The sequence below is a fragment of the Gallus gallus genome, chromosome 6 (genome assembly GCF_016699485.2).
Source record: "Gallus gallus isolate bGalGal1 chromosome 6, bGalGal1.mat.broiler.GRCg7b, whole genome shotgun sequence".
NCBI lineage: Eukaryota > Metazoa > Chordata > Aves > Galliformes > Phasianidae > Gallus > Gallus gallus.
Genome location: NC_052537.1, coordinates 10,258,596 through 10,277,110, shown reverse-complemented (window position 1 = coordinate 10,277,110; position 18,515 = coordinate 10,258,596). Strand labels below are relative to the sequence as shown.

The window sequence follows — 18,515 nt, the reverse complement described above, 5'->3', positions numbered from 1 at the left end:
TTTTGCTTAATTGTAATTTTTAAGCAGCTGAGGTGGTAAGGAGACACTACTCAACATTTTGCAAACAAAGGCAGAAAGATGCCCAAGTATTCCATCCATCCTTCACTTCTGTCTGTTATGAGGGAATACAGGTATTAGAACTAAATGCTTATGGAGATAACACAGAGATATTGTGTTCTAGGCTTTGTGACAGAAGGATTCATTTATGAAAAACTTCAATTATCTTCAGATTATTGCAATTTCACATTTAGCTTTAGTATGAAAGTATACTCAATTATGCTGTTGCAAATAGTGTGAGTTGATATAAAATATACAACATATTTCATAAGGAAAAATTTCTTTATCACTTTCTCTTGAAAGTACTAGCTATAAGAGCTCTAAAACTAATTATTGAAGCTTAGAATAATTACAAAATTGATAATAAAAATGTTCTTTGGTTGTATGTTCTCAAAGCAAGCGTTCACTTCAGGGCTGTAATTCACTTGAGAAGTCCTTCATTCAACAGTTGGGCCATCAAGCTCATGTTAATGAAACTTCCCACTCTGGATTTTTGTGAAGACATTTCAGAAACACATTTTGTAACAGCAGGTAGTGTCAGTTGTGAGTACAGTGATATTGGCAAATAAAAGTAGATTCCTTTGACTTGCATTTCTGTAGAAATGTAATTCCAGCTTCAGTGCTTAAAAATTACAGGGGTCTCCTGCTCAAAGTGCTCCTGGAAGCTTGACAGCCCCTGTCTCTGAGGTCTTTCTGTTTGCAATACAGAGAAGCCTGCGTTCTTTGCCTCGCTGTTTGAGCTGGGTGTAGGAAATACCCACAGAAGTGCCTGGAGAACCAGGGTCTCACATACTCCCTGCACGGTGGTTAACGAGTGCGACATCTTCTTAAGCACTGCAGGACAGGTGAAAGGGGTGCTGCAAAGGTGTACTGTGCACAGACCACCGGGGTGCTTCAGATGCCTTTTCATTCTTGGTTTATTCACCTTTAGTTACATTCTCAGATATTGGGCAGCAGTCCTGTTAGTGACTGCCAGGAAATGCTCTGGGTGGTTTTTGATGTTTGTTTCTTTTTATTTAGGGAGTCACAATTCCCAGTCAGAGACGCTACGTGTACTACTATAGCTACCTGTTAAAGAATCACCTTGATTACAGACCAGTGGCACTGCTGTTTCACAAGATGATGTTTGAAACAATTCCCATGTTCAGTGGCGGAACTTGCAGTAAGTACTGTGCACTCCCTCGTTCTTCATTAGCTCTTGCTTGGAGCTGTTATGTGAATTCTTGGGTGACTGACTTGTGTTGTTTTACTACAGCTTTAAATTGTGCTAAACGTAAACATATTTGGATATTTGCTCTTCACCTTCTTAAAAAGCTGTTTTTAAAAGCACAGCAACTTTGGGGAAATGGGAATGGCTGAATAACGTTTGTTTGCATATTGGTTTCAAATGTGGCAAGGTTATTTCTCCCATGATGGTTTAAGAAGGTATGTACCCAGTGAGTTCTTTCATCTATGGAATAATTTTTTTCTTTAGACAAAGGCTTCTAAAGTGTTGTGTGTCTCAGTGACCAAGTAGTCTCATTTGCTGGTGTGCAATGTGTTAATAAAGAACAGCAGATTCCTTGGAAATTCCTAGTGGGACTGCATATTCTCTTCTGCCCTTCTGTGGGCTATGTTACAGAGCAGGAACTGCCTGGTGTTGCATATTCTTTCTTTTTGTTGCAGTGGAAAATTTTTTTTTCTCATGGTTTTGCTATGATGATTACTGCAATGTGTAATTAATTCCAGTGCCTCCTGTGGTTTTGATTAAAATTGCAGTGTTGGTGTTGTTGTAAGAGGGTACCTGAACATAATGCGCGAAAGAAACTACGTAGCAGCTTGTCAGGCTTAGCTATATTTACAGGAGGAGGATGAAGAGGGAAGCCTCTGCCAGAAAACCTTCCTCTGGGTTAGAGGTGTGGAGGTTGTGTGTTCCTGCAATTCAGTATTTTGGATAAACTTGTGAAATCAAGCTACACAAAGTACGGATTACTGCATGAGTATTAACTGTTTTGCCCATACCAGACTGCCAGCGTGTTACTTTTCCAGGAGGTTGTTGGGATAAACAAGTCTTTTCTAAGCACATGTGAAGACAGAGCATCTACCAATTTCAGCACCTTTGAGTAGTGCTGCCATTTATGTTTCTGTGGAGTTTCTCATTGATTTTTTTCAGAAGTGAAAGCGATGTGTTGCTCTTTGTTCATCTAACTCTGGTGTTAATTTTAGCGAGAAACGCTATTTTTCGATCTTTATCTTTGTCATCTTCCTTCTGTTTTAAAGTCCTAGAGCTGAGTTGTGTCTGTCAGGCAGAAAAGAAAGGATACCAGGTTTCACATTGCTGAGGATTTGAGAGCGATCAGTACGATGTTAAAGACAGGCTGCTCAGCAAGATAGTGTGGGTGATGTCAGTTGAGATTCCCACAGCTCCTCAGTGGTGGTTTCTGCGTGGCAGATAGGGTTCACCATGTGTTGTCTGAGAGTCTACATCTGATACTAACAGAGAAACCAGGAGAAACAATTAAATGCAGGAAATGCTAAAAGAGTAAATGCAGGGAGATTTCTTGGAATAAATTTCACTTAATATTTCTGGCTTTCATGCTTGCTTCCCTTGGCAGTTTCAAAGTTACATCTGCTCAGGCTGCAGCAAAACCCTCACAACTTCAGCTGTTACTTTAATTTAGAAAACTACACTGTGGCTGGCACTCTGCTGGTGGCAGTTTACAGGACAGGCTTACGGGCTTTGTCTGTATAGCCTGCTGTCAGTGCAGATTGATTTATGTATTACTGTTAAATTTCGTCCTTGTTCTTGTTTGTCTAACAGCTCTGATTGTGTAAGAGTAGAAATCAGTTTGTTCTGACATCACTGCCTGTTCTGCAGCATGGAGAAAAGACGAGAATTTCCATCTAACACGCAGATGAAAGGAAATGTGTGAGGAAAAATCAAGAATTTACTATATACGTAGTTGTTTTGTACTCTACTATAAAGAACATGCAAATTTCTAGGAATCCTCTAGTTGTGTGAACAAATTGCTACAAAATACAGAAATGTATGAGGTTATTTCAAATGATGTCCTGTGAAGCTTTTTTCTTTGCCTTGCAGTGCTTGACTGATAATACATACTGAACTTTCAAAATGCTGTAGGTTATGGTTGTGATTCTGATTGCATTTTTTGACACTTAAAGGGGATTTCTTGCAAAGTGACACACTGTTTTTTGCCATGCAGATCCTCAGTTTGTGGTGTACCAGCTAAAGGTAAAGATATTCACCTCCCCTTCAGGACCCTCAAGACGTGAAGACAAGTATATGTACTTTGAATTCCCTCAACCTTTGCCGGTATGCGGTGATATCAAAGTGGAGTTCTTCCACAAACAGAACAAGATGTTGAAAAAGGTTGGTTTTCTTGCTTTTCTGGGAAATATTGTCTACTCAGCCCTGATGCAGGACTGGGACACTGGTTATTTTTCGGTGATGTGCCATCCCAGTGTTTTTTCATGTCTAGTTTTCCCAAGTAGAGAATCTTTCACAAAATGAAAGCTGGATGTTTTGAATCAGTGAGATTAAGTACAAAGGTTGGATACAAATTATGCTGGGTACGTATTGGAGTAGTTTGGGTAGTAGTGAAGAATCTAATTGAGGAAGAGACATTCGCAGTCTAAAAATAGACCTGCATATTGAGCAAGTTAGCTCCAGCTGTTTTCTTCACTAAATTTTCTTGAGGTTTTAGCAGGCATGGATGATCTTGTGTGTGTGCTGTTGGCTGATTTCTATCCATCTGTCAAATCTGGTTGAAATTCCAAGGTAATTTAGTTCCTATACACTGCGTGAAAATCTCTGCAATCTATTCAGCCATTGTTTCGGTTTGTATTGCAGTGTCATCTGCGTTACCTTGACTTTAGGCATATAGAGAATTCATTCCAAACTGAGAATTTTACGTGTCTCACTGGTAGGGGGAAAAATTAATCTGGAACTTAATTTGACACCAATCAGTGAGTTCTTAAAGATGAATTTGTAATTTGTGTTTGTGCTTATAGAGATAGTCTGCATCTACTAAAGTGAAGCAGGAGAATGAAAACCTTGTTGCTGTAAGGGTTATCTTTGTATTTACTGTTTAAAATTCCGATCTTTATAATTGTTTACTGTTTAATGGAATAAAACTGAAGAACATTCTTTGAGCAAATATTGCAGTCAGACAAAACTTCACAGTGAGAAGACCAGGGTGAACTGGGAGATGAACGCAAGTTTTAAGATGCTAGTTGTTAGCTGTGCATAAAATACACGTGCATGCTATTTTGTTTATGGACCTTGTTCAAGTTATGGTTAGCTAGTTTAATGGTAAATTTTCAGTAGCTGGAAATGTCCTCTTCTGTTGTCTGTCATTTGCTAGTGTCTGCAGAAGTTTAAACTGTTGCTTAATGAGAATGCTTTCTTCTGCTTGTTTAATCAAATGTAGTTATTGTTGCCTAGTTGCCCTAATTGAGAACTGTAAAACATTTGGCAAACAGAAACAACTGGTTTCTAGGCATTAAAATTATCAATATTTAAAACTTCAGTACACGAGAGCCAACTTTAAGGGCCTTTAAAGGAGCAGCCAGGTGAGTTCTGTGTTCTAGACACAAGGGATGCAGGGAGGCGATGAAACAAAACCCAAACATCTGAGACAAGGTCCTATTTTAACAAGTCTTTGTCCTATCCAACCTGGGAATTGTGGTTTCTTTACTGTTTTGGGTAACAGATGGAAGAATGTTCACAATCCTAGGAAGCATTGTGCTGTTCTTCTCCTCGCCACGTAAGCTCTCATAACATCTATATGTGGCTCTGATGCTGGATCTTGGGTCTCTAGCACCCAGATTGAGCTTTCCTATTTGTTTCACCTCTAGAGAGAGTACTGGGATCCAGTGGTAGCATGAATTAGATGTCTTTGGTGTCAAACATGAATTCTCTAGTATAAATTCAGGCTAGAAATGTTTGTTTCAGATTGTCTGCAGAAGCGTAGCAAGTGTGTTGCTGTGCTGTAGTTTCATTTCAGTGTCACATCAGCTGCAGTTCAGGTCTTAGGAGTCTTGTAGTTTGAGTAACCAGTTCTTTATTTTTTTTTTCACATCAAGTCCCCTAACTAAAGATAGAGAAGACAACTCCATACGGCTTTTGATTTTTTTGAACACCTAGGGCTGAGAAGTGAGGAGTTGGTGAAAGCTGTTCTTTCTACATCTGCAAACTTCCCTGAGAGGATGAAACTCTCTTTTCCAGACAGAAGTCTTTTGTAAAGAAACGACCTTTATAATCTGCTTCAAAAATCTATTGAATCTAATGCTTAAATACCCTCAACATAGAAATCGAGGTCAAAGGAAAATGGTATGCTGTTACATAGCTCTGATAATACCACCTCTGTTAGTTCTAACATAAATGCAAACACAGGTTGATGGCATATGTAAGGTGTGAGCATCCTAGTCTGATTCCTGAAACCTCTGCTGAGCAATTCTTCTTGAGAATTAGTGAAATATTCCATCTCTGTTTGCCTTGGCACCAAGGATGGCCCTTCCACGTGGTCTCTTTAGAGTTACATAAAGTGTCTGAGATGAGAGTAGGCCAAAGGTGAATGAATATTGGTGGCAGAAAACCTGTCCTGGAGGAACTTTGATCACATTTCTGTGTACAAGTGTTTCACATCCATGAAGTCCCCTTTGTTTTGCGCTTAGTAGTGGAGCCTGTTTTTATCCTCTGACTTTTTGTCTCTACTGTTTTTACTCAAAAACCAAAAAGTGAGGGTCTTCCAGTTCAGGAACTTCACAAATTACAGAGCTTGCCACGTCTCTGGAGTGATCACCTGAGCTATGAGGTGTAGCTTAATAGGAGTGACAGTATTGTCCATCAGAGATTGTAGCTTACTTAGATGTGTTTCTGGAAGCTGGAATGACAGGTCTGTTGCCCAGCACTGATTCCTCTTCTCCCAAGGTTTTCTGTTAGCAGATTTATACGTAGCTGCTAAACAAGTTTTCTGTGCATGTTTGAAGACATCACCTCTCAGCATTCTAACTTTCCCTAAGAATCCAAGTCAACAAACTGATGACATAATTTGAAATGTAGTTCTTGGTCCATTCTGGGCCTTGGGTAGGAGAAAGGCTGTGTCTCATCTTTGGAAATGAAAGAGTATTCTCTGCCCTCCAGCTGAGTTTGACTTGGTGTTTGATACCACTGGTCTCAGCTTGAGCATTCTGGATAAGCCTATGTGTACTTGCTTTCAGACTTCATAGTCTGCTTAGCAGCAGTATTGTTTGCAGGGTGCTCTAGTGTGGAGAGTCTTCAGCTTTGATAAAGCTCTTGGATAAAATTATTCAGTATGATATGAAACAAGCTTTAGTGACCAAGTGATTTTGACAGTGCAATGCTAGGTTCTTAATGTAAAATATGAATCAGTTGTGCCCTTATATTTTAATGGCAAAACCTAATAGAAGCAAATTCAACTAACCTCTGCCAAAGGGTTATTCGGTCCTTCTGTGAAGGTGCTGGTAAGACTGCTTTGGAAGAGTTGCCACGTTTCAGATATCTTATTTTTATTTTTTTTTGCAATGTGTGCCACTCGGCACCAGCTAGGGATTCCAAACTTTTGATTCTTTCTTGCCTAATTAAGGTGCTTTCTGTATTTTTAGCCATTTTTTTCAGTGTCATGTAGTTACTTCCTTTCCTTCTGTATGCTTGCTCGTATAAGAACTAAATGGCACAATATTTTAGTACAGTTTATATATAAACTGTAAACTTTTGACGAGTAGAAGTCAACGTTTTGCAGTTCTTTGAGCACGTTTCTTTTGTTTCCCTCTTCTGACCTATAGCTTGCTCTTTTTCCGTCTCCAGTTGTAGTGCGTAGTCTGTTTAGGTCTGCTTCTGTATTCCTATTTGAAACAGTTTTCTTCACTTACTGATGTTGACATGATAATATTAAAGGGTTTCAAAGTATCCTTATATCACTTGATTAAATGAGAGCCTGTTTAAAAATAACACTGGGGGTCTGGTAGTCTTCCTGCCTCCAGAGCCTGGAGGTAAAGGAGACCTTTTAGGAGCGCTCCTCATATTGATGAAACAATGGTCATTGTGTAAGTCATTGCTGGTTGGTACCCAGAATCTTGTGTAGGTGGTGCTGACAGCATTGTTTTGAGCTGCTGTCTGTGCTGTTGTTTCTTTTGAGTTTGTAGAGGTGAAAAGTTCTGCTACATGGTTAAAGAACGCTTTGGGTCTTTAGCTTTTTATCAATTTTATCATATTTTTATGTTGAAGAACAAACTCTGCAAATGTCAGAAGACTTCAGCTGCAGAGCTGAAAATGGTACAAGTTGCATCAGCCAATGGTTATGGGAAGGCTATAATCCTGGCCTGGAACAGTTTGAAATGTGTCCTCCATCTTTTAATTGCTGGATAGCATCTGTAATAACCCTTAGCTGTTGCTGCAAAGTGATGAGGTGCCTGTAGGTGCCTCTGCTAATTGAAACTCTGGAGGATATGGGAGCTCCTAGCTGATGGCTTAGATGATCTTAAGTTTAGATGTCAGTCTGCAGTTAGAGGCAGATATCAGTTGTAGAATGAGGTGTGTTTTCCTGTCAGCCTGAGAACTGAAAAGTTGCTTGTGGTACTGATAGATACTGTATGTCAAAATACTCTGAATAATTCAGCTTTTGTCTCAAATGTCAGATTCTGCACTGTAGATTCTATGATTATGACTTGCTTATGGCAAGAAATGTCTGATATTTTTTTATGTGGATTCCTGTGATGTAATTAGAAGTGAAGCAACATACATTAAAAAAACAAAACTGAAAACCCCTACCTAATCTTTTTTCAGAAACCTGTTCATTAAATAGTTTTTCTTGCTCTGATACTCAAGTTTGATAAATAAAGCCCAAGTTCTGGTCATGCCTTAATTTTTTACATTCTCTCTCTCTTTTGCCCATACTACATCACTTTTCTTTGTTGCCTCCTGTGGAATATCTTTGAGTCTGTTACTTGAAGCTGACTCAATCCTCACTTGGAATAATGGGTTTTGTTTCTCATTGAGAGCAGTGACGAAGTTATCAGCCTCAAAAGGTGATTCCCAGAATCATGACTAAGTCTTCCTTTAGTTTGAGTGGTTGTGCTGTGTTTCAGTATCCATCAACTTAGTTTATTAAACTAATTTAATTAATGTAGCAGGAAAGGAAAGAAAATAACTTGATGCTTTAAAGAAACCACAGGGAGATAAGATTATCACCTGGCTGAGCAGGTCATTTATGTTTAGTTTCAGCCTCTGAAGACCTCTTCAGATTTATCCCAAGGAGGCAAATGAAGAGATGTCTGCTGAGAATTCTCTCATTTGTCTTGTCTGAATCTCATGATTGCTTGTTCAGGCTGGCTCTCATGTGCCAAATAAATCCTTCCTGGTTCTGCTCCACCTAATCAAGCTTTAAACTTCACAAGTCCATGCCTTCTGCCTCTGCTAGTGTTTGTTTGCGTTCAGTGACCTTGTTTGCTTTGGCACTGTTTTCCTCCAAAGCTGCTTCAGCGCTATTGATATAAGCCATTTTCCAGTCCTTTCCATTCAGTTGCTGCAATTTGTGTTCGTTAGCTTAGTCCTTTCCTCTGTTGACCTCACTGGAGCCATGGTGTGGCACTGAGGACCAGCACCAAAGTACGTGACTGCTTTTAAAGTGTAATTCTGAAGAATGGTGTCAGTGGTACTGTGGTGTGCCTGCAAGAAGTAGGATCTTCCTTCACTTGACCTTTACACCAGCAGTGGGCCTGCAGGTGATATTTCCACTTGCTTATGGAGTTGTAATACCCTCAGGCTTGCTCTCTCCCACTGTTTATCACAGCAGCTGAACTCCAATCCTTCCTGTTCTGAAGCTGAAGGGCTGATGCCCTTGGTTGGTTCTGGTTTGACCTGAACTAGTTAGTCATTTGCTTTGATCAGGAGTGATAATTTCCTTGCTGGACCTTTTTTCTTTTGGGTGCTCCATCTTCAGGGTGGAGGAGCATGAACCAAGTTATCCTGAAGAACTCTTCATGAGGATTTTGCCTGCTGCCATATGAGGCACCATGAAGAGTATGGAAGAGTATGGAAGAGTAAAGCCTTCCTTCCCAGGACATTCATCCTGTACTTCCACATTCCGAGGTGGCCATTTTTAAGACTTCGAGGTAGCATTAGTGAAGAAGAGGATGCTAAATATCTGAATAGGCTGGGCCTTGCAGGAATCTACTGATGGCTGAGTGGAATGAATGAGCTCCAATGAGATTTCATGAGATAACTTGAAGGGACTTGGTAGCAGTGACAAGCATCTGTCAGCCTCCCAAGACAACTGTAATTATAACATGTTAGTCTGGTAGATTAGATGCTGGTGAGGCATGTGTTGAAGTGGATAATTGTTTAAGTGCCAGAAGTGTTTCTGGCTGAAATGTTTCGCTTTTGCCTTCCCCTTGCATTTCCTTAATAGTTCTGATGAGTCTCAGGCACTTACAGGAAATGCACACAAGCTGGAAACTTCTGTGTGCCTTACCTAAAACACTGAAAGTGGGGCTAATGACCTTTGGATAGGGAAGGATGTTGCTGGTTGTTTCATATACTTTTGAATTCTCAATGTTTTTATACTTTCATGGCTATATTAATTTGTAGACAAGAGTATTAGCTAAGCAGCAATCAAAATCTTCTCTGCCCAGTACCAGTGCCCAGAAAATAATGATGACTTGCTGGTGTCAGGTTGTCTTCCATAGGGAGGCATGCCTATGCGATGTGCAGTAGAACCACCCACTTTTAACAAATGCAAAAGCTTTGGCTCTTGTGGGAAGACTGGCCATTTGCATTTTGGATCTGTGCCTTAAAGCTGAAAGCAGAATAAAATAAGAGTTTCCTTTTTTACAAAGGAAGTAAACATAGCCCAGAGTTTCCTATAAATAAATGCTTAATGTGCTAGTCAAGACCAGCTTATTAGTGGTAGCTAATCTTTGAAATGCCTACTCTTGACTGGCAAAGGTGTAGCAAATGGTGGTGAAGTAGTGCAGGAACATTCAGTGTATCTTATTGAGCTGTTTAGCTGAAACTGTAGAGGTGCAGTTTCTGGGCATATCTTCTTCAGAGACTGCCTATCCCAGAGCAAAACATTGCTGCTGGTCATAGAATAGAATCATAGAATCCGTAGAGTTGAAAGGAACATCTGAAGGGCATCTGTTGCAACTCCCTTGCAATGAACAGGGACACCACAGGTAGATCAGGTTGCCCAGGGCCTTAACTAGCCTGGCCTTGAAAGTCTCTAGGGACAGGACATTAACCACATGGCTAGGCAACCTGTCACAGTGCCTCACCACCCTCACTGTATAAGACTTTTTCTTTATAGCTTTGCAAAATCTTCCCTCTCTGAGCTTGAAACCATTTCCCCTTGTTCTGTCACACAGACCCTGCTAAAAAGTCTGTCCCTTCTTTCCTGTAGTTCCCCTTTAGATACTGACACACCGCTCTTAGGTCACCTCACAGCCTTTTCTTCTCCAGGCTGCACAGCCCCAGCTCTCTCAGCCTGTCCTGACAGGGGAGGTGTTTCATCCCTTGGATCATTTTTGTGGCCCTCCTCTGGTTACACTCCAGTGGGTCCATGTCTCTCCTGCACTGAGGACTCCACATGTGGACGCAGTGCTCCAGGTGAGGCCTCACCAGCACAGAGCAGAGGAGCATGATCACCTCCCTCGCCCTACTTGTCACGCTTCTTTGGACGCAGCCCAGGATACGATTGGCTTTCTGAACTATGAGGGCACACTGCTGCCTCATGTCTAGCTTGCCATCCACCAGCAGCCCCAGGCCTTTTTCGACAGGGCTGTGCTTAATCCTTTCATCCCCAGCTTGTATTGGTAGCGAGGATTGCCTTGACCCAGGTGCAGACCTTGCATTAGCCCTGCGGAGAAGGACTTGAGGGTCCTGCTGGACAAGAAGCTGGACATGAGCCAGCAGTGTGTGCTTGCAGCCCGGAATGCCAACTGTGTTTTGGGCTGCATTAAAAAGGGGTGGCCAGCAGGGAGAGGGAGGTGATTGTCGCCCTCTACTTGGCTCTTGTGAGGCCCCATCTGGAGTACTGTATCCAGGCCTGGGGCCCCCAGCACAAGAAAAACATGGAGCTCTTGGAACAGGTCCAGAGGAGGACCACTGAGATGATCAGAGAGGGCTGGAGCGCCTCTCCTATGAGGAAGGGTTGGGGGAACTGGGTTTGTTTAGGTTGGAGAAGAGAAGGCTCCGGGGAGACCTCATTGTGGCCATCCAATATTTGAAAGGATTGTATAAACAGGAGGGGGAATGGCTGTTTACAAGGGTTGATAGTGATAGGATAAGGGGGAATGGTTTTAAACTGAGACGGGAGGTTTAGGTTAAATATTAGGAGGAAGTTTTTCACTCAGAGGGTGGTGACACACTGGAACAGGTTGCCCAAGGAGGCTGTGGATGCCCCATCCCTGGAGGCATTGAAGGCCAGGCTGGATGTGGCTCTGGGCAACCTGGTCTGGTGGTTGGTGACCCTGCACATAGCAGAGGGGTTGAAACTAGATGATCTTTGAGGTCCTTTTCAACCCAGGCCATACTGTGATTCTATGATGATTCTATGATTTGAATTTGTTGAATCTCATGAGGCTCTCCTGGGCCCATTGCTCAGCCTGTCTGGGTCCCTCTGGATGGCATCCCGTCCCTCCGGTGTGTCACCACACCCCACAGCTTGGTGTCATCGGCAAACTTGCTGAGGGTGCACTCAACCCCACTATCAATATAATTGATGAAGATATTTAAAGAGTATTGGTCCCATATGAAGACGGACACTTGCATCACTCCTGTTGATCCTAGTGACAAACATAATATACTGGCTGGTATCCTCTAGTTCTTTCAAAATTACCAGTACATTTTTATTTTGCCTCTTTGTATCTGGATACCTGTTGTAGTGTTACAGTGGATAATCTAACTTGTACCTTTCCAGATAGCTGGTGATGGTCATCTGTCAAGTTCTGCTTAAGAACAATATACGTAAACAGTCTTCTAGTTCTAAGCTGCCCTTTTGTGTAGGACAGCAATCACTTTCAGAGCCCGACTTCTCTTAGTAATGGTCAGCAAGCACTTACCTGTTAAGAACTGTCTCCATGAAGCAGTACAGAATCCACTGTGATGGGAACTCAATTGTAGAGTGTGTTTGCTCAGTCACAACTATTTCTGTATAAAAATAAAAATGTTCTGTTACACAGGAAGCTGTGGAGGATGATGTTCTATGTTGATAAATGTTAGTCACCTATAATGCTTTGCACAGGTTGTTAGGTCTGACTAACCCTTGGCAAGAAAATGTCTTTGTGCCTTGTGCTTGCAGGTTTACCACTTGTCTAATTTGTCATCCACTTTTTTTCATAGCTAATTGTTTTTATAACTACTTTGTAAATAAGGAGCAACTTCTGAAAGCTAAATTGGTTAAGATTTATTTTAATTGATGCAGAGTTTTGCATATTGTGTAGGCGAAGTGGTGAAGATGTCTTTGCATGTAACGTAACCAATGATGTACTGTTGTCCAAACAAGTTTCATTTAATATTATTGATTTGTTTTTGACCAGTTGATATTAGTCAGTTTAATATGCTGCTAGAGAATACTAAAGCAAGCTTGTTCTTGTGTTTTTCCCTCCCTAGGACAAAATGTTTCACTTTTGGGTAAATACATTCTTCATAGGACTGGATGAAAATTCAGACAAAGTAGAAAATGGAAGTCTAGTTGCAGATCAGGAACTTGATGGTATTTTCAGTACAGAGCGCTCAGATAATGACAAGGAATATTTAATCCTTACATTAACAAAAAATGATCTAGACAAAGCAAATAAAGACAAAGCCAACAGATATTTTTCTCCAAACTTCAAGGTCAGTATACGTTTCATGTAAACAAAGCTGAAAAGCTGCATGAAGTTATCTGATTTGTTTGTCTTGCTTTACAGGGGAACTGTTTGAAACTGTGTAGAAATCTAATTAATGTATGTGTTTCCTACCAATTAGCAGAAGTTCTAACTTCCTAAGTGTATTGACTTTTCCAGGAAGCCAGTAAATGGTGTGAGAGTTTTTCTGTGTAAAACTGATGAGAGATTGGGGGGAAAAAAGCTTCGTTTTTTTTTTAGGTATTTATCAAAGCCATTAGAGATGATTAGTAAGAATTCCAGAGGCTCTAACAGCAGTTTTTCTAGTACCTGCTGCATTACTGTTAGTGCTGAGCTTTATGCGTAATTTCTGAGTTGATTTGCAGAGGTACACACTTCATGGGAACAGTTTATAACCTGGGTTTTAGCATTGAGGAGTGTGATCCGTTGCCAGCACTGTTCTCAAAATAGAAAGGACGTTTTTGGGCATACTGATAAAATATCAGTAGTCCACAACTGTACATATTTGAATGTAACAGTTATAGTTACCTGAACGTTGCATGGATCAGACCTTAATGCACAAACACAAGTTGCTGGTTACAGTACTGAAGAAGTACTTTGTTCGTTCCTGCAGTGTTATTACAATCTTTGTGTCGTCAGGGATTTAGAGGTAGGATGATTGAAAAGCTGACATGGCTGCAGTGCTATGTCCAGCTGCTGTAGCTCCACAACACAAACGGCTGGTGCAGATGCCCAGAACTTCAGCAGAGCTTGCTGGTGGAATCTCTCTTCTCTCAGGAGTGGTACTGAGAGCTCGGATACTCTTCTAAGAGCTCTTTCTTTTCTTTCCAGAGTAGGGAGGGGAGCAGTTGCATCATTCAGGATAGTGAAAGGAGCTGTGCTGTTGTGGATAGCAGTTGCTACCTGTGCTGTGCTGAAGTTCAGGTTCCCTTTTTAAATTGTTGTTTTTTCCTTCCCCAGGTGAAGCTATTTTTCACAAAAACAGTAGAAGAGCCATCAAATCCCGAGGCTAGCAGTTCAACTTCTGTAACACCAGATGTTAGTGACAATGAACCTGATCATTACAGATACTCTGACACCACTGACTCTGATCCAGAGAATGAACCTTTTGATGAAGATCAGCATACACAGATTACAAAAGTCTGAATATTTTTTTTTATCGGAGATAAAAAAAAAAAACCAACAAAAACCCACGAAGAACGACAAACTTGAATAAACTGAAAAATGGACCTTTTTAAATGGCAATAGGACATAGTGTCAGATTACCAATTATAGGAACAATTCTTTCCTGACCAATCTTGTTTTGCCCTATAAGTCTACAGGTTTGACACTTGTCCAGTTGAATAAAAATGGTTACGTAGCTCTGATATGTATATACCTTTTTGTGTCAAAAGGACATTAAAACTTCAATTAGGAACTATAAATATGGCACTTTCCCATTTTATTCCAGTTTTATAAAAGTGGAGACAGACTTAATGTGTATACGTAGGAATTTTTCCTTTTGTGTTCTGTCACCAAACAAAGTTTTGAAAAAATGCAAATATACAGGTTCACATCCTGCCCCTTTTTTTTGCACTTATGTGGCAACAGAAAAGTCTGCAGTTGGCTAAGAGATGTCTCTAGAAGGTTTTACTACATTCTAATGCATGTATTTTGGATGGGGGATGGAAAGTAATGCTCAGAAAGGAATATAGTCTGCTGGAGCTTGGCCTGTGTACCATATCCGGCTATTTACTTGCACCTTTCTTTAGCATGCTGCCGTAATTCATCCTGGACAATTGAAGAGTCGCCGCTGTCACTGCTTGTTGTTTGTGCATTTTATTTTTTTTTAAGTGTAATGGTGCTAGAAAAGGCAGCTAGAGGGAGTGATTCTGTATAGGGGTACAGGAATGAACCTTTACAACATCCTAAAGACCTGCAAAATGAAGGGAGAAAAATTATTGGGGTCACAGAAAGGAAACACACAGCAACAATGACTTAACCATACAAATGTGGAGGCTATCATCTTCAAATATGGGCTTGAAACAAATTGTTATAAAAGTTGTCGGTGATTCATTAATTGTTTTTCTGAATTGTAACGGCTGCTCCATCTCCTGTGTAATCAAGATCAGTGCTGAAAGTCAGTTGCTATTAGTACATAACGCCAGGCAACATCTTAACATTTCTTATTAGGTCTTCAATCATATTCCTGCTGAGAATACTTCATGTGCTGCCTTGCAAGCTTTTTTTCCTCATTAATATGAAAATATTTTGTAGTGGTGCACAGGAAATTTCAATTGGAGATTCTTCAGGTTAGTGTTTATTTTGAAGATTTATGATGCATTTATTATTCAATCAAACCTCTGTCAGCCATTCCACCCCTTTGACCTTACACGTTGTATTACAATGAGTTTTGCAGTTTTGCACACTTTTCTAAAAATGTCATTAACTGTTAGGAATTTTACTTGAATACTCATTACCTACAATATTTAAAAAGAAAAAAAAGACATTACAGAGGAGACAGTGTTGAATTCTTAACGCTGTGTCTGTACAAAGATGTGTACTTTTCAAAAGCAGAAGTTGTCCCATATGTATTGCTTGCCATTAAAAAAAGAAAACCAACAAAACTCACAAATGAAAACAAATTAGATTTCTCATCTGGCAGCGTTGTGTTTGTTCATAGGGCTAGAGCCAGGAGTAGGGCTTTGAGGTTCACTTTCAGCATATAATTGCTGTGCCCAGACTGCAGATGACTTGAGAGTACAACTACTGTTGTATGGACATGTGAAGAAGCTGACAAAAATGGTTCACTCTGAAGTACACCGAGGATTGCCATCCCCAAATTTACACTTGCTCGATTAAAATTTCTGCTTACTCAATCAACTTAATGGGGCTGACATTGAAGTTCATTAGCTGTGTTCTCGCCTAGATAACAGCAGTGTGTGTGGAATCCGTGAGGGCCCTGTACAACAGCATTAATGGTAAGGATTTGAAGGAGACGAGGCAGGACTCACTCTTGGCGAAGGAAGGTATCGAGTGCTTTTTTTGGGATCCGTTGGTCAACTTTGCTCATCACATTCACGATTCTAACTTCTAACAGAGCTGATAAATGCTTTCTGGCATAGAGATCTGATCAAGCTGTAGTGTTGGTGGAGCAGGAGGCTGGTTCCAGTGCTCGCTGCTCCCGGTGGTGTTGACAAGCAGGAAGTGGTTACCTGGGGACATGACGTTAACTCTTACCCTTTTAATCATGTTTCACCCTGTCTGATTTTAACAGTTGGAAAAAAAAAAAGGTCGTGTTGGCTAATAAACAAACCTGTTCATGCTTTAAAAGTGCTGAGATATCGACACCGTTCTGTGTCCCGCTTTGGAGGCTGTGATAACAAAATGGGATCGGTGTGCTTCTGGTGCGTAATGCCAAGGGCTGGATTGGAAATGACGTGATGGGCTTTTGCACTGTTATTTTTCCTTTGGAATGTGAAAGGTTGGAATGAGGGTTTTGATTTTGAATGTTTCGATGTTTCTGAGAAGCCTTGCTTACATTTTATGGTGTAGTCATTGGAAATGGAAAAAATGGCATTATATATATATATATTATATATATAAATATATATTATACATACTCTCCTATACTTTATTTCAGTTACCACCCCCATAGAAGTTGACAAGAATTACTACGACTGAAAGGTTTTTGAGTCCTTATTAAAACTTTATTTATGACAGTATTCATAATTAGCTTGAAACGCATTCTGTAGGTAATCTCTCCTTGAGTTTCTGGACTGTACGCTTAAACTTCTGGATGTGCAGCAGCTTACATGTCTGAAACTACTTGAAGGCATCACTTCTGTAAGAGCTTACTGTTAGGCCCTAAGCATCCCTGGTCATTGGTAGCCCCACTCAAAATATTTGCCGCAGCTCTTAAGGGCAGCTGTACAAATAGCATCTGGATTTGTGGCACACATTGGGAACTGGAGTTCACATGCAGCATCAGATGTTTCGGCTTGGAAAGCAAAACTAAAAATAGGATGCTAGCGTGTGAGCTCCACGTTTAGTCATAGCGAATGTGTGCAATATGCTAACGATGCCTGTGGTTGCCACGAAGTGCCTCGTTTACCTTTTCGATACCATTAAGAAGCGCCATGCATGCAGATGGATGGGGTGGAACTGTGCACTAAAAGGGGCTCCAACTGCAGCGTTTGGCAGAGCTGCCTTTCTCTGCCAGTTCTAATTTTCAGTCTGTTTTCATATAGCATATATATATAGAGATACTAAAAGAAAAAAAAAAATCAGTCTGTTAAGCAGCCTTACTCTGATTCAGCCTCTTCAAATACTATTGTGCTGTGCAACAGTGGCTCTGTGTGTAATGCTATGCACTGAGAATACACAAAACAAAGTATGACATGTACAGGATAATGCCTCATACAAATCAGATGTCCGTTTGTTATTGTGTTTAACAACCCTTTATCTCTTAGTGTTAAAACTCCACTTAAAACTGATTAAAGTCTCATTCTTGTCACTGTGTGGGTGTTTTATTGAAGTATTCTGAGTACAGAATGGTCGGATAGCGTTCTGCTTGTAAGCAAATGGTTTTCAGCATGCTCAGTTTTAGAGCCACGGATGCTTCTGGAAGGGGCTCCGTGTGTGTACGGGGGTTTTGAGGCAGCTTGGAACGCTTTTGCATTCAGGACCTTTAAGGAGTGGAGGCACTAGAAGAATGAGCTATGTGCACTGACCTCCCCAACCTCTTTCTTTCCTCCGACACGGTTGTGATGTTGAGGTGTGGGACTGCCTTCCAGGGGAACTAAAGCCTTCTTTGAGAGAACGTTTTCCAAAATGCATGTAACTTTATTTTTAATGTGAACTGGTGCATCTCCAGCTCTGTGTTGGCAACGAGCTGTGTTTTCCCAGTGGAATAGCCCTGTTCTACATCTACTAAGCACGAGTTTGTGTTTTCCTATTCTTGTTGCTTGCCCGTTTTCAAGCTAAACTTGTTCTCTGCCCTTAAATTAAGGAATACCTGCTCTTTTCCTTTGGCCTTAGGGTCGCCCTTTGAGCCTCCAGGAAGAAACTTGTTATTCTTCCTTCCTTCCTTCCTGCTGGTTTTAATGTCAGTCCTGTGTTAAATCTGGCTAAGCATCAAAATCTTGTCTTGTTGATGTTTGGTGCCCCGGCCCTCTTTGGCAGTGAGAGAAGTGGGATGTATTTTTTGGTACTTTCTGATGGCAAGTTCTTGCCAGCTGTATCTGGCCCTTCCCAGCGGCCGGTGGCGCAATTTAGGACTTCACACCATTTCAGTAAAGCAGCATCCGCTGCTCTGTAGTTTGTTAGTACACATTACTTTCCCAGGTAAGCTTAGTTTTAAGCCAGAAAATGGAAATAGAGTAGGATGATGTAGAAAGGAAGGATGGGAAGCCTTAAGGAAAGCAATCTGGACAGCGTTCGGTCTATTGAGTGGCTTCCTTAAGTACATAAACGTCTGTGGGGAGGTCCTCGTATGAAGGCTGGTGGAAAGTAGAACATCTCATTTATTCCCACCCTGTTGCTGCTAGAGGTTGTGCGACCCAGTGCTTAGCTCATCCCTGCACCTGCTGTTCCTGGTAGCACCTGCCCAG

General features: G+C 40.9%; 1 protein-coding gene across 3 annotated transcripts in view; it reads left to right on the top strand.

Moving 5' to 3' along the window:
* PTEN (phosphatase and tensin homolog) overlaps positions 1 to 17,419 on the top strand; it is a 46,874-nt gene extending 29,455 nt beyond the window's left edge. For all 3 annotated transcript variants that reach the window (XM_040702867.2, XM_046943266.1, XM_046943267.1), the window contains 4 exons: positions 1,078 to 1,219; positions 3,261 to 3,427; positions 12,689 to 12,913; positions 13,885 to 17,419. In XM_040702867.2, the coding sequence (XP_040558801.1) occupies positions 1,078 to 1,219; positions 3,261 to 3,427; positions 12,689 to 12,913; positions 13,885 to 14,070 (720 nt within the window). In that variant the 3' untranslated portion in view covers positions 14,071 to 17,419. The remainder of the gene's footprint in view (positions 1 to 1,077; positions 1,220 to 3,260; positions 3,428 to 12,688; positions 12,914 to 13,884) is intronic.
* Positions 17,420 to 18,515: the final 1,096 nt, after the last annotated feature.